The sequence below is a fragment of the Molossus molossus genome, unplaced genomic scaffold (assembly GCF_014108415.1).
Source record: "Molossus molossus isolate mMolMol1 unplaced genomic scaffold, mMolMol1.p scaffold_m16_p_13, whole genome shotgun sequence".
In the NCBI taxonomy this organism is placed as follows: domain Eukaryota; kingdom Metazoa; phylum Chordata; class Mammalia; order Chiroptera; family Molossidae; genus Molossus; species Molossus molossus.
In genome coordinates, this window is record NW_023425348.1 from 87,633,867 (window position 1) to 87,644,000 (window position 10,134).

The 10,134-nt window shown below is 55.3% G+C and overlaps 1 protein-coding gene across 1 annotated transcript; it reads left to right on the forward strand.

Annotated features, from left to right (window-relative positions):
• Positions 1–1,489: 1,489 nt before the first annotated feature.
• On the forward strand, positions 1,490–9,600 carry LOC118628733 (pepsin F-like). The gene is made up of 9 exons (XM_036259665.1): positions 1,490–1,542; positions 2,539–2,692; positions 3,533–3,650; positions 3,731–3,849; positions 5,165–5,364; positions 6,552–6,668; positions 8,038–8,182; positions 8,267–8,365; positions 9,457–9,600. Exons 1-9 carry the CDS (start codon positions 1,490–1,492, stop codon positions 9,598–9,600), a joined length of 1,149 nt encoding a protein of 382 aa, XP_036115558.1.
• The last annotated feature ends 534 nt before the right edge of the window (positions 9,601–10,134 follow it).

Here is a 10,134-nt window from a genome sequence, read left to right on the forward strand (position 1 = left end):
ACAGAGACACCGAGGCCCTGGGAGTCCTGGAAGGAACCATAAATTCCATTGTCTTCACTTCGGTTGGAATAATATCAGTTTTAGGGTATCCCTGTTCATCTCAGGCTGAGCAGAAGCTCTAGGTGGTCTGTTTCTATCTTCTTTGGTTGATAAGACACTTAAAAATTAATTATTCCTTTGTATGTTTGGTTTGGCACACAAAATGTTTCCAAGGCATGGATTCTATTGGGGAATTACATCAGGGGCTCAGCAAGTGAAAGCTATTAAGTTTGTTGATTTATCTGAAACTGGGGGTCTTTTGTTTGTTTGTTTGTTTTACCAGTGGAAGGCAAATTGACATGGTTGGGACGTTCTCAGTCTCTGTCATTCACCCAACATGAAGTGAACCCCCTCAGTCCCCTCTGCTCCCACCTCTAGGCCAGAAATAGCAGCTGCAAAGCCTGCAAGCTGAACCCAGCCCACAGTGGCTTGAAGTTTAGCTCACACTACAGTTTGAAAAAATTTTTAATTAGCTGCTCACATTTAAAAATCAGGGAAGTTCACATACACGTCCAGACTTCAGGCTTCTCTTGAAAACGTGGCCAACCAGCCTGCCTTCTAGCACGGCAACCGCTGGTCTGAGCCGAGGAGAGGCTGCCCCTTTGCAGGGGGGCCTATTGCTCCCGGTGCCCATGGAGCCCGGCCAGCCCTTCCGTTCACGTCCCTTGCCTCCGGGCCTTAGGTTCACGAGCCCTGCCCTGGACAGGAAGCTCCCTGCAGGCAAGGACCACCTGTGTCTTATTGGATTTCCCAGCATTTAGCCCAGACCCCTGCCTATCGTGGGTCCTCAGTACGTGTTTGTTGGATGAATAAAACACCTTCCGGATAAATAAAACATCTTCCGATATTGAATGTGTACTCTTGTACTGCTGTGCTAGCCCAGAGAAGTAGAGTGGCATCATAAGCACCCCGGATCTGTGCCATCTGTCCCCTTACCTAGAGCCACTCGCATGGCCGTGGGCAGCCCCGATGTCTTCACTCTGCCGTTGGACCCCTGTTCCTCCTAGCAATCTCCTCTCCAAACGCAGACAGCGATGCACAGCTCACGGGGTCGCTACCTGAGACCAAGAATGTCAAGCATGGTACCTAGCACTTATTTTTATGACATGATTAGCTGTATTTTATCTCCAAGATAGCGAGAGTCTCCCGACTCTTGGTCAGATTGTGTGGTTTGGAGTTTTTATGTTTTTTGTTTCCCCGGCCATGCCCCAAGGAAGAGATGACAATAGAGATCTCTGTACTCTGAGAATTTTCTAAGTCTCCTCCTCAGGAACACTGATGGGGATAAAGATAAGCACAAACCGGGAGGTTTGTATTTCTTATCGGGGCCATCAGCGGCCCTCCACGGGGATCATGAGGGCCGGTCAGAGTGCATATAACCAGCAGCTCCTGCCCATCACCGCGAGCTCAAAACTCAATCTTTCCTGAGCGCGTGAACCCAAGAAGGAACATGAAGTGGATTGGGTTCCTCAGCCTGGTGGCCCTCTCAGAGTGCTTGGTCACGTAAGTTTGGGGACTGCGGGTCACATCTGCTCTCTTCTGGCCTCTTTCTCACTGTCCTCTTATTCTTGCACCATCCGGGGTGGAGAAGGGAATGCAATCATGTCCCGTCTTAAGGTCCACGTCTCCATTGATTGACGAGTAGCTTGCCACGTGCACCGTGGGCCCAGGGGTCCTGGGACAGGCCTGCTGTGTGAATGGTGCATGACCTGTGCTGCTGTTGAGTGTGACCTGGTTTAGGGACGGCATTTCTCTCGAATTTGCTTCCAGGTCTTGTCCCTGCTCTCTCCACTCCCGTGTCCATGTGTCTCCGTGTCTCCATCCCCGTCTCTCTCTCCTGTCTCTCCATCTCTTTGGACATCTCTGCCCATGAAGAGCTCAGCATGTTTTTTTCTATTCTGATGCTCGCTTGTTTCTCTGTCCTCTGAATTTTCCTAATTTACTCCCCATCTCCTGGCTTCTCCGCTGCTTGAACCCTGAGAAAGATCAGAAGGGATACTTCTAGGCCAAGTTCTGCCGCAGCAAGCAGTGCGACCACAGCCAGTCCCACACTCCCTGCACTCCAGATTCCTCCCTGTAAGAGAGGATAAAGACTCCATGCCCCTCCCTCCCAGTGCTTCCTTGCGAGAGAGACTGAGATGGTGATGGTGATGGCTATCATTGCCCCGACCTCCTAGATGGTGGGCGCATTATATCCGTCATCTCACTCAGTACCCAAAGCATCCCCTGTGAGGGGGATTGTCATTCCACTGCTTTACAGATGGGGAAACTGAGGCTCCAAAAGTCGTATGGCTTACTCGAGGTTACAACAGGACCTGTATTCAAGCCTCTGTCCACTGCCATGGCCTTTCTGTTCTGTTGGGTGTCCAGCCCTGACAACAAGATGACACTCATGAAAACACTTGGAAAACACACAGTGTGATGGTTAGGTGTGGTGGTTACACTGAACCTCGGGGCAGTGAGCTGTTGTCTAACTTGTCTCCTTTCCCCCCATGAAAGAATCCCTCTGACAAAGATCAAGTCCATGCGAGAAAGCCTCAGGGAGAGAGACCTGCTGAGCAGTTACCTGCAGGAGCATCCCTACAGCCAGGCCTACAGATTTCTTCACAGACAGGAAGGAGTCACTGTGGAGCCCATGAGGAGCTACCTGGATGTGAGTGTGGTGGGGACTGCCATCCACAGCCCCCTCAGAGTTCTGGCCATGCGCTGGGGTTCGTCTGGTGGTGGGAGCCAGGTTGTTGGTGCTGCGGCTGCTGCAGGCAGCAAAGCTGGGGGACAGGGCTCCCACCCCCAGAGGAGAAGGCACTCCCACCCTCAACCCTTGATCTGTGGTGACTGGGTCCAGCAATGACCAGGTGGCAGGTAAACATCCATTTCAGTGGGCACCTATGAACCACGGCTCTGGTTTGACGGATGCTGGTCCTTCTAAACTAAACAAACCACTGAGTCATAGTTGAAGGGTGAGCCATGTCTGATCAAACGCCAACGCCAACTGTGAATCAAGTCTGATACCCCAGGCAGAGGAAGTTCAGCCTCCGCAGCCCCAAGAATGACCCCAGTAAGTCTTATTGAGCTCCTACAGTGTGTGAGGTTATAAAACAGACATTGTGGTTATCGTTATTGATGACAAAGGGTCTCATCGCTTCTGCAAGAGACAGGCAAAGAGAAAATAAACGTCAAATAAAAGGGCCACCCGCATGGTACTGACATTCCATGTTTTGCATTTGGAGAAAATGGCCTGGGTGACCTGGGAGGGCTTCCTGGAGGAAGAAGCAGTCAAGCTGGGCCATGAAGGGTGAGGGATTTAGAGAGCTACAAGGGAAACTGGGAACTTTCGGAGGAAGGCAGTGGCCTGAGCAGCAGCTGTGAGGTGAGGTGCTTGGAAAGTGCTCTCAGTAGAACCAGGACCCCCTGGTAGAGGCAGGCACCCTGGGGACCAGGGGTGGCCAGGGCAGCCAGGCCTGACCTGAGCACCCCTCCCTGGCCCCGGCAGCTGTACTACGTCGGCACCATCAGCATTGGCACGCCCCCTCAGGAGTTCAAGGTCATCTTTGACACAGGCTCAGCTGACTTGTGGGTGCCCTCCATCTACTGCTCCAGTCCCGCCTGTGGTGAGTGCCCCCGAACCCCCTCTCGGCCCCACCCCCCAGCCTGTGGAGGGCTGATGGACACTCACTCTCTATGTCTGCAGCCACACACAGGACCTTCCACCCTGGGAAGTCCTCCACCTTCCTGAGCACGGGCCGGCCCATCTCACTCCACTATGGCTCCGGGAGCATGACGGGACTGCTGGGCTCTGACAACGTCAGGGTGAGGCGCCAAGCAAGTGGGGGCAGGGCTGGCCGGAGCGGCCTCTGCACGGACCACGCGCAGGGTCAGCTGGAACGCTGTTTTCCCTCCCAGCGTCGGGCCCCCGTTCTGTGGGGCTGTCCCCTTGAGGAGACGGTGCCCTCGCTGACAAGCTCCCAGAAATGCTGATGGGGAGAGCAGGCTGCAGTGCGAGGGCGGGTGGGGGTGGGGGTGGGGGGGCTTGCAGCTCTTTTCCCACGGGGAGCTCCAGGCTGATTTTTCGGGGAGCAGGGAGAGCTGAGGGAAACCCATTCTCATGTTCTCAGGTTGTGCCAGGCACTGTGCTGGGCACTTTCACGGTAATAACTTGTTTAATCTGCAGCAGCCGCATCTGAGCACTCCTGTTACCTCCCCATACAGATGAGGGGACTGAGGTTCAGAGAGTGGTACCTTGCCAAAGGTCCCAGCTGGTAAACGGCAGAGCTGGGATGCCAGCCAGCACTCATACAGGTGTGGGGTGCTTTTCCGGAGAGGGTGCAACTGATCTGGAGGTGCCTGGGGGCTCCCCAGATACCAGGACAGGGAAAACAGGGCCAAGGATGCAGGAGGGCCCTGATTAAAAGGATCTTATTTGGGGGGGGGGCTTTGAGAATTTAATAAAAACTGTGGACTGACTCCCCAAATTACACTTCCCAGGCAGACTTTTCTTGTTGTTGTTAATCCTCACCCGAGGGTATTTTTCCATTGATTTTTAGATAGAATGGAAAGGAGAGAGAGAGAAACATCGATGTGAGAGAGACACATTGATTGGTTGCCTCCCACCCGACCGTGATTGGCTGGGAATCAAACCTGTGACCTACCGGGCCAAGGGCCGATGCTCTAACCACTGGTCCACCCGGCCAAGGCCCAGGCAGACTTTCACAAGAACTCTGGAGGCTGCATGGGATAACTGTTTCTGCCCCCAAGGGTTGCAGGATCCACGATGAATTGCGATGAGTTCACTCCATTTCTGTCATCAGATCACGGGGATGCCAAAAGGACGCCAATCCTGCTCCCTCCTCCTTGGGTCCTCACGTGGGAACTAGTGGTCCCACCGAGTCTCGCTTTCCCCAGCCCTAACAAAGGGACAAGGCGTATGGTCCTAACTAGGATGATGTTGGCAGGAGGAGCAGGTGCATTCCTGCTCTGGCTTGTTATAACCATCTGAGGGCACTAGGCACAGTCATGCCTCAGTTGATCCCTGGGGTGCTTGTGGCATCTCCCTACCCACCTCCACCCAGCCCAGCCCCAGCCCTGCTTCCAAACCTTTACATGAGATCCCCCTCTTCTCCCACAGATCGGAGACCTTGTTGTCAAATACCAAGCATTTGGCCTGAGCCAGACAGAGTCCAGCAAGTCCTTTGAATATGGGGTTTTTGACGGCATCCTGGGCCTAAGCTACCCCACCATGGCACTCAAAGGTACCACCCCTGTCTTCGACAGCATGTGGAAACAAGGCCTCCTTTCGGAGAACCTTTTCGCCTTCTACTTAAGCACGTAAGTCTGGGCTGGACAAGCCCTTTCTCCAAATCAGCTGTAAGATGCTTTCAGTTGCATAAAAAATGAGAGAAGATCTGACCCATATGTTTCCTGAAAGATATTCCAGTCCAGGTGTCAGCAAATAGTGGCCCCAGGCCACATCTGGCCCATCACCTGTTTTTGTAAATAAAGTTTTATTGGAATGCGGCCCTGCTCGTTCAGACACATCCTGTCTGTGGCTGCTTCTGCTCTACGATCGCAGCACTGTGCTCTTGTGATAGAGATCGCGCAGCCTGCACAGCCCAAAATAATGACAATCTCACGTTTTTAAAAGTTTGCTAACCCCTATAAGTTCAAGTCCCTCCTTTGATAGATGGGGAAACTGAGGCTCAGAGAGGAGCTTTGCACAAAATTGCCCAGTGAGATACTGGTAGTGGCAGGAACCAGTGAAAAATGAAAATGTGGGGCCTCTTGTTCAAACAGAATTAGGGCCGGTTTAGCTCAGCGGTTAGAACGTCAGCCCCAGGGACCAGTGGGTCGCGTGTTCGATTCCAGTCAAGGGCACATACCTGGGTTGCAGGTTCTATCTCCGGCCCCCGTGGGGGTCATGCGGGAGGCAACCAATCAATGTGTCTCTCACATTGATGTTTCTCTCTCTCTCTCTCTCCCTCCCTTCCTTCCACTCTCTCTAAAAATCAATGGAGAAATATCCTCGGGTGAGGATTAACAAAACAAAACAAACAAACAAAAAAGAATTTGGAATGTCAGGACAGGGACAGCAGGGGGGTGGAGCCCCGGTAAGCCTGGGCCCTGTGGACGGCACAGGTCACGGGCCTGTGAAGCCAGCCCTGCCTGAGCCTGAGCACACAGCCTGTGGCTTCCCAGTGGCTTCAGCTTTTCAGAAAATGGCAGGCCAGGCCCGTCCACACAGCATCCCCGGCGGCTCCTCCCAGAGCTCGGGTTGCTGGAGGGGACCTGGCTGGCTTCAGAAAGGCGGGTGGTCAGAGCGCAGGCAGACTGTCCAGTCCTCAACCCTCTGTGCCTCAACTGCCCCATCTGTAAAACGGAGGCCACAGCAGTGCCGACTCCACAGGGCTGTGCGATGTGTGGATAAGTGCGACCCTCGTGCCTTCGTGCTGCGGAGCTTGAGAAAAGCCACCGTAGTTCCCCCTCACCATGAGCCCTCTCTCTGCCCACCCCCTCAGCAACACAGAGATGGGCAGCGTGGTGATGTTCGGCGGGGTGGACCACTCCTACTACACGGGAGAACTGAAGTGGGTGCCGGTGAGCAGACAGGGCTACTGGCAGATAACCGTGGACAGGTAAGCCCCTCCCTCTGAGAGCCACACCAGTGACGTCCCCACACCTGCACGTACACACAGGCACAGACGCACAGGCACACAGACACACAGACACGCACACCAGCATGGGTTCCTAATCGCCCCCTGACCAGGGTCCTGACCGGAGGAGCAGGGTCGGGCCTGAGTCACCAGGAGCCCGGTCAGGCCTGGGGACTGAGCTGTCTGGGAAGAGGCTCAGGCGGGGGGGGGGGGGGGGGGGGCGTCCACCGTGTCGTGGGGCAAGCTGCAGTGAAAAGGGGACCAAGGAGAATTCCACCAGCCTAAGCAGGGTTATAACAAGGTGATTAACCACCCCAGGTCACCAGAACTGAGGGGCTCTCGGTACATGGACCGCCCCTTTGAAAACAGGGGGAGCCCTGGGCAAACCTGGGAAGGCTGGTCACCCTACGGAGAATCTGCCCAGCAGTGGAGAGACGCCAGCTTCACTCTGGAGACCTGAAAGCAAACCATTCCCAGGGATGCCCCGCCCCGCCCCACCCTGGGCACGGGGCAGGGATGTGACCCAGAGGATTAGGAATGGCATTCAGGAGTGGCCTCCTGAGAACAGGGCCACTATTGATGGGGTTCTGTGTAATACTGTCAGACAAAGTTTGAAATGTCCCCTGGAGGCCCACGCCCTGCGCCCCGGGCTGCTCAGGCTCTGGTGGCCCGGAGTCTCCTGTCTGGGAAAGGGGGACGATACACAGCTCCGCTCCCGCCGCTCTGAGCATCTGCTTCCCGGGAGAACCTCCAGCTGCACTGTGCAGCCTTCACAGCTGGTCGGACCAGATGCACGCCGCCGGCTGACCCTCTTCCCTTCACTGTCCATGCACACATTCGGCAAACGCGTATTGAACGTTCGCTGTGTCCTGGGCACTTGAGGGAGACACCGAGGATACAATTTGCTCTTACGGAAACAACTTGCTCTCCCCATCTAGTAGGGCAGGCGTACCAAGAGATCAAGTCGCACAAATCATGACTTACCACTTTGATACACACTGGAAATGAGTAAGGGTCTGCCGAGAGCGACCAACAAAGGAGCCTGATCTAATCCGGGGGAAGACTTCCCTGAGAAAGTAATAACTAAGCTGAACCCTGGAGGACAGGAGTAATTAGCTAGACAAAAGGGTGGTTCTAGGCAGGGTAACCAGCAAGTGCAAAGGTCCTGAGGCACAAAAGAGCACAATGTCTTCAAGAGCTGAAAGGAAGTCAAAGAGGGTCAATGTGACCCAAATAAAGGGAAACAGGGCAGGGCATGAGCTGAAAGGCTGTCCTGGAGATGGCCAGGGAGGGGGCAGCTGTGGAGAGAGGCCACAGAGTGATCCTGGTGCGCTTTGTCCCTGTCTCTCAGCATCTCCATGAATGGGAAAGTTATTGCTTGTGATGGCAGCTGCCAGGCCATTGTTGATACCGGGACCTCACTGCTGATTGGCCCGAATTACCATATCTTCAACATTCTGAAGATCATCAACGCCCGGCCCACCAGCACTGGCGAGGTGAAGGGTCATGCCACAGAGCTGCCCTGGGCTCCACAGAAGGACGGGCTGGGCCAACCTTCTCTCTCCCTCTTTCCCTAACAGTACATCATCAACTGCAATACCATCCGCGTCCTGCCGGACATCGTCTTCACCATCAATGGCGTCGGGTACCCAGTGCCAGCCAGTGCCTACATCCGGAGGGTGAGGCGCCAGCCCTGGGGGCTAGTTCTCAAATCTGGGACTGGTGGGACCCACTGGGCTGTGGCTGGAAGAGGCCCCCTGTAGGCCAAGCCGCACCATTGCAGATGCTGCTGAGGCTGGGAGGGCACCTCCCACAGAACAAACCTCTTGATAGCAAAAGGCAGTCAGGGGCACCCATCATCCTCAAATAAATATGGAGCGACCACCCATGCTGGCACGGTGCTGGGCTCAAGGAGAGGGACACACACAGCCTCTGCCCTCAGAGAGCTCCAGTTCAACCAGGTGGACGTGGGAGGAGGCAATCCTAGGAACGGGCAAAGGAGTAGGGACAGGTGGGGTTGGCTGGGGACAGTCCGTGTGCTGTCTCACTGTAGCTATTAACTGTATTCCCTTCCCATCTTGAAAGTGTCCTGATTTGGATGATAAATCATATGGTCACCCTAGCCCTAGGTGGCAAATCCCCCTTGCTGAGCCCCAACTCTCCTCCCTTTGTGGCCTGGTTAGACGCTGACATGAATACAGGGTGCACAGTGACCATGCAGCAGGCGCCTGGCACATAGTCGAGGCTTAATAAATGGCAGCTGCCCATGGGAGCTCAGAGGAGGCCTTGAGGAAGAGCGGAACCTAGATTATTCAAAGCCCCCAGACTCGTGGAGGCACAGGGCAGCCTGCCCGCGGCTGGTCTACACTAGACTCCGTGCAATGGCACCCAGAGAGCCGTGCGAAGGGGCGCCCGGGTACACCGGTGTGACGAGGTCCAGGGAGCTCCAGGGAAGTCTCACCGCCCAGCCTAGAGTGGCCGAGGAGGGCGGGCATGGTCTGGAAGGCTGCCCAAAGGTGGCTGAGCTCGGTCTGCGAGAATGAGCGGGGTGAAGGGGAGAAGGGAAGGCGTTCTCTGCAGAGGAAGCCGCTGGAGCCTGCGTCCGAAGAAAAGACGCAGCAGAATGTGAAGGGAACGGGTGGGCACCCCGCCTCTGCCACTGCGGGCAGGGCCACTCAGCTCGTGGGGACGCAGGGGACTAATGCTGCTCAGATAGTGAAGGGGTGGCAGGTGAGGGCTCAAGCTGACCGGTCTGTTTCCTGCTCCCCAGGGTCAGTCCAACGTCTGCTACAGCAACCTCGATGACAGCTTTGGCCACAGCCTCTGGGTCCTGGGGGACGTCTTCCTGAGGCTGTATTTCACCGTGTTTGATCGGGCGAACAACAGGATTGGCTTGGCACCTGCGGTGGCATAGATACTGGTACTGCTCCAGGAAGCCACCAGCCCCCCCCCCCAAAGACTCTCACATACACTCGGGGGCTCCCCAGGGGAACCAGCTGGCCCTGGTGCCCTGCAAAGCCCTATTCTCAGTGGAAATTAAAGGATAAAGGACCTCGTTATCACTGGTGCTGACGCGAACGGTGCCGCTCTTTGGGTCGGGAAGCGCATCAGAACCAGGCAGGACTCTAGAATCTCATCTGGACCACAAGGGAGAGGAGTCCCACTCCAACTGGCTTCATCGAAAAAGGACCCTTACTGGCAGGATGGCGAGGATCCGGGATGCAGGAACCGGGGCAGGTCCAGAGAGCTTGGGGACTGAACCCCAGAAATCAAAACCCATCAGCTCAGTCTTCCTCTCCCTTCCTTTGTCCCCTCTCTCATCTTTGATTCTCTTCTCCTGACAGCTTTCTGTCGTCAGCCTTCTCCACGGGGTGAAGGGCTTTGCCACTACTTGCCCCCAAACTGTGCAGCCTTCACACATCTACCTGGGAAGGAGAGGAGCTCGGGA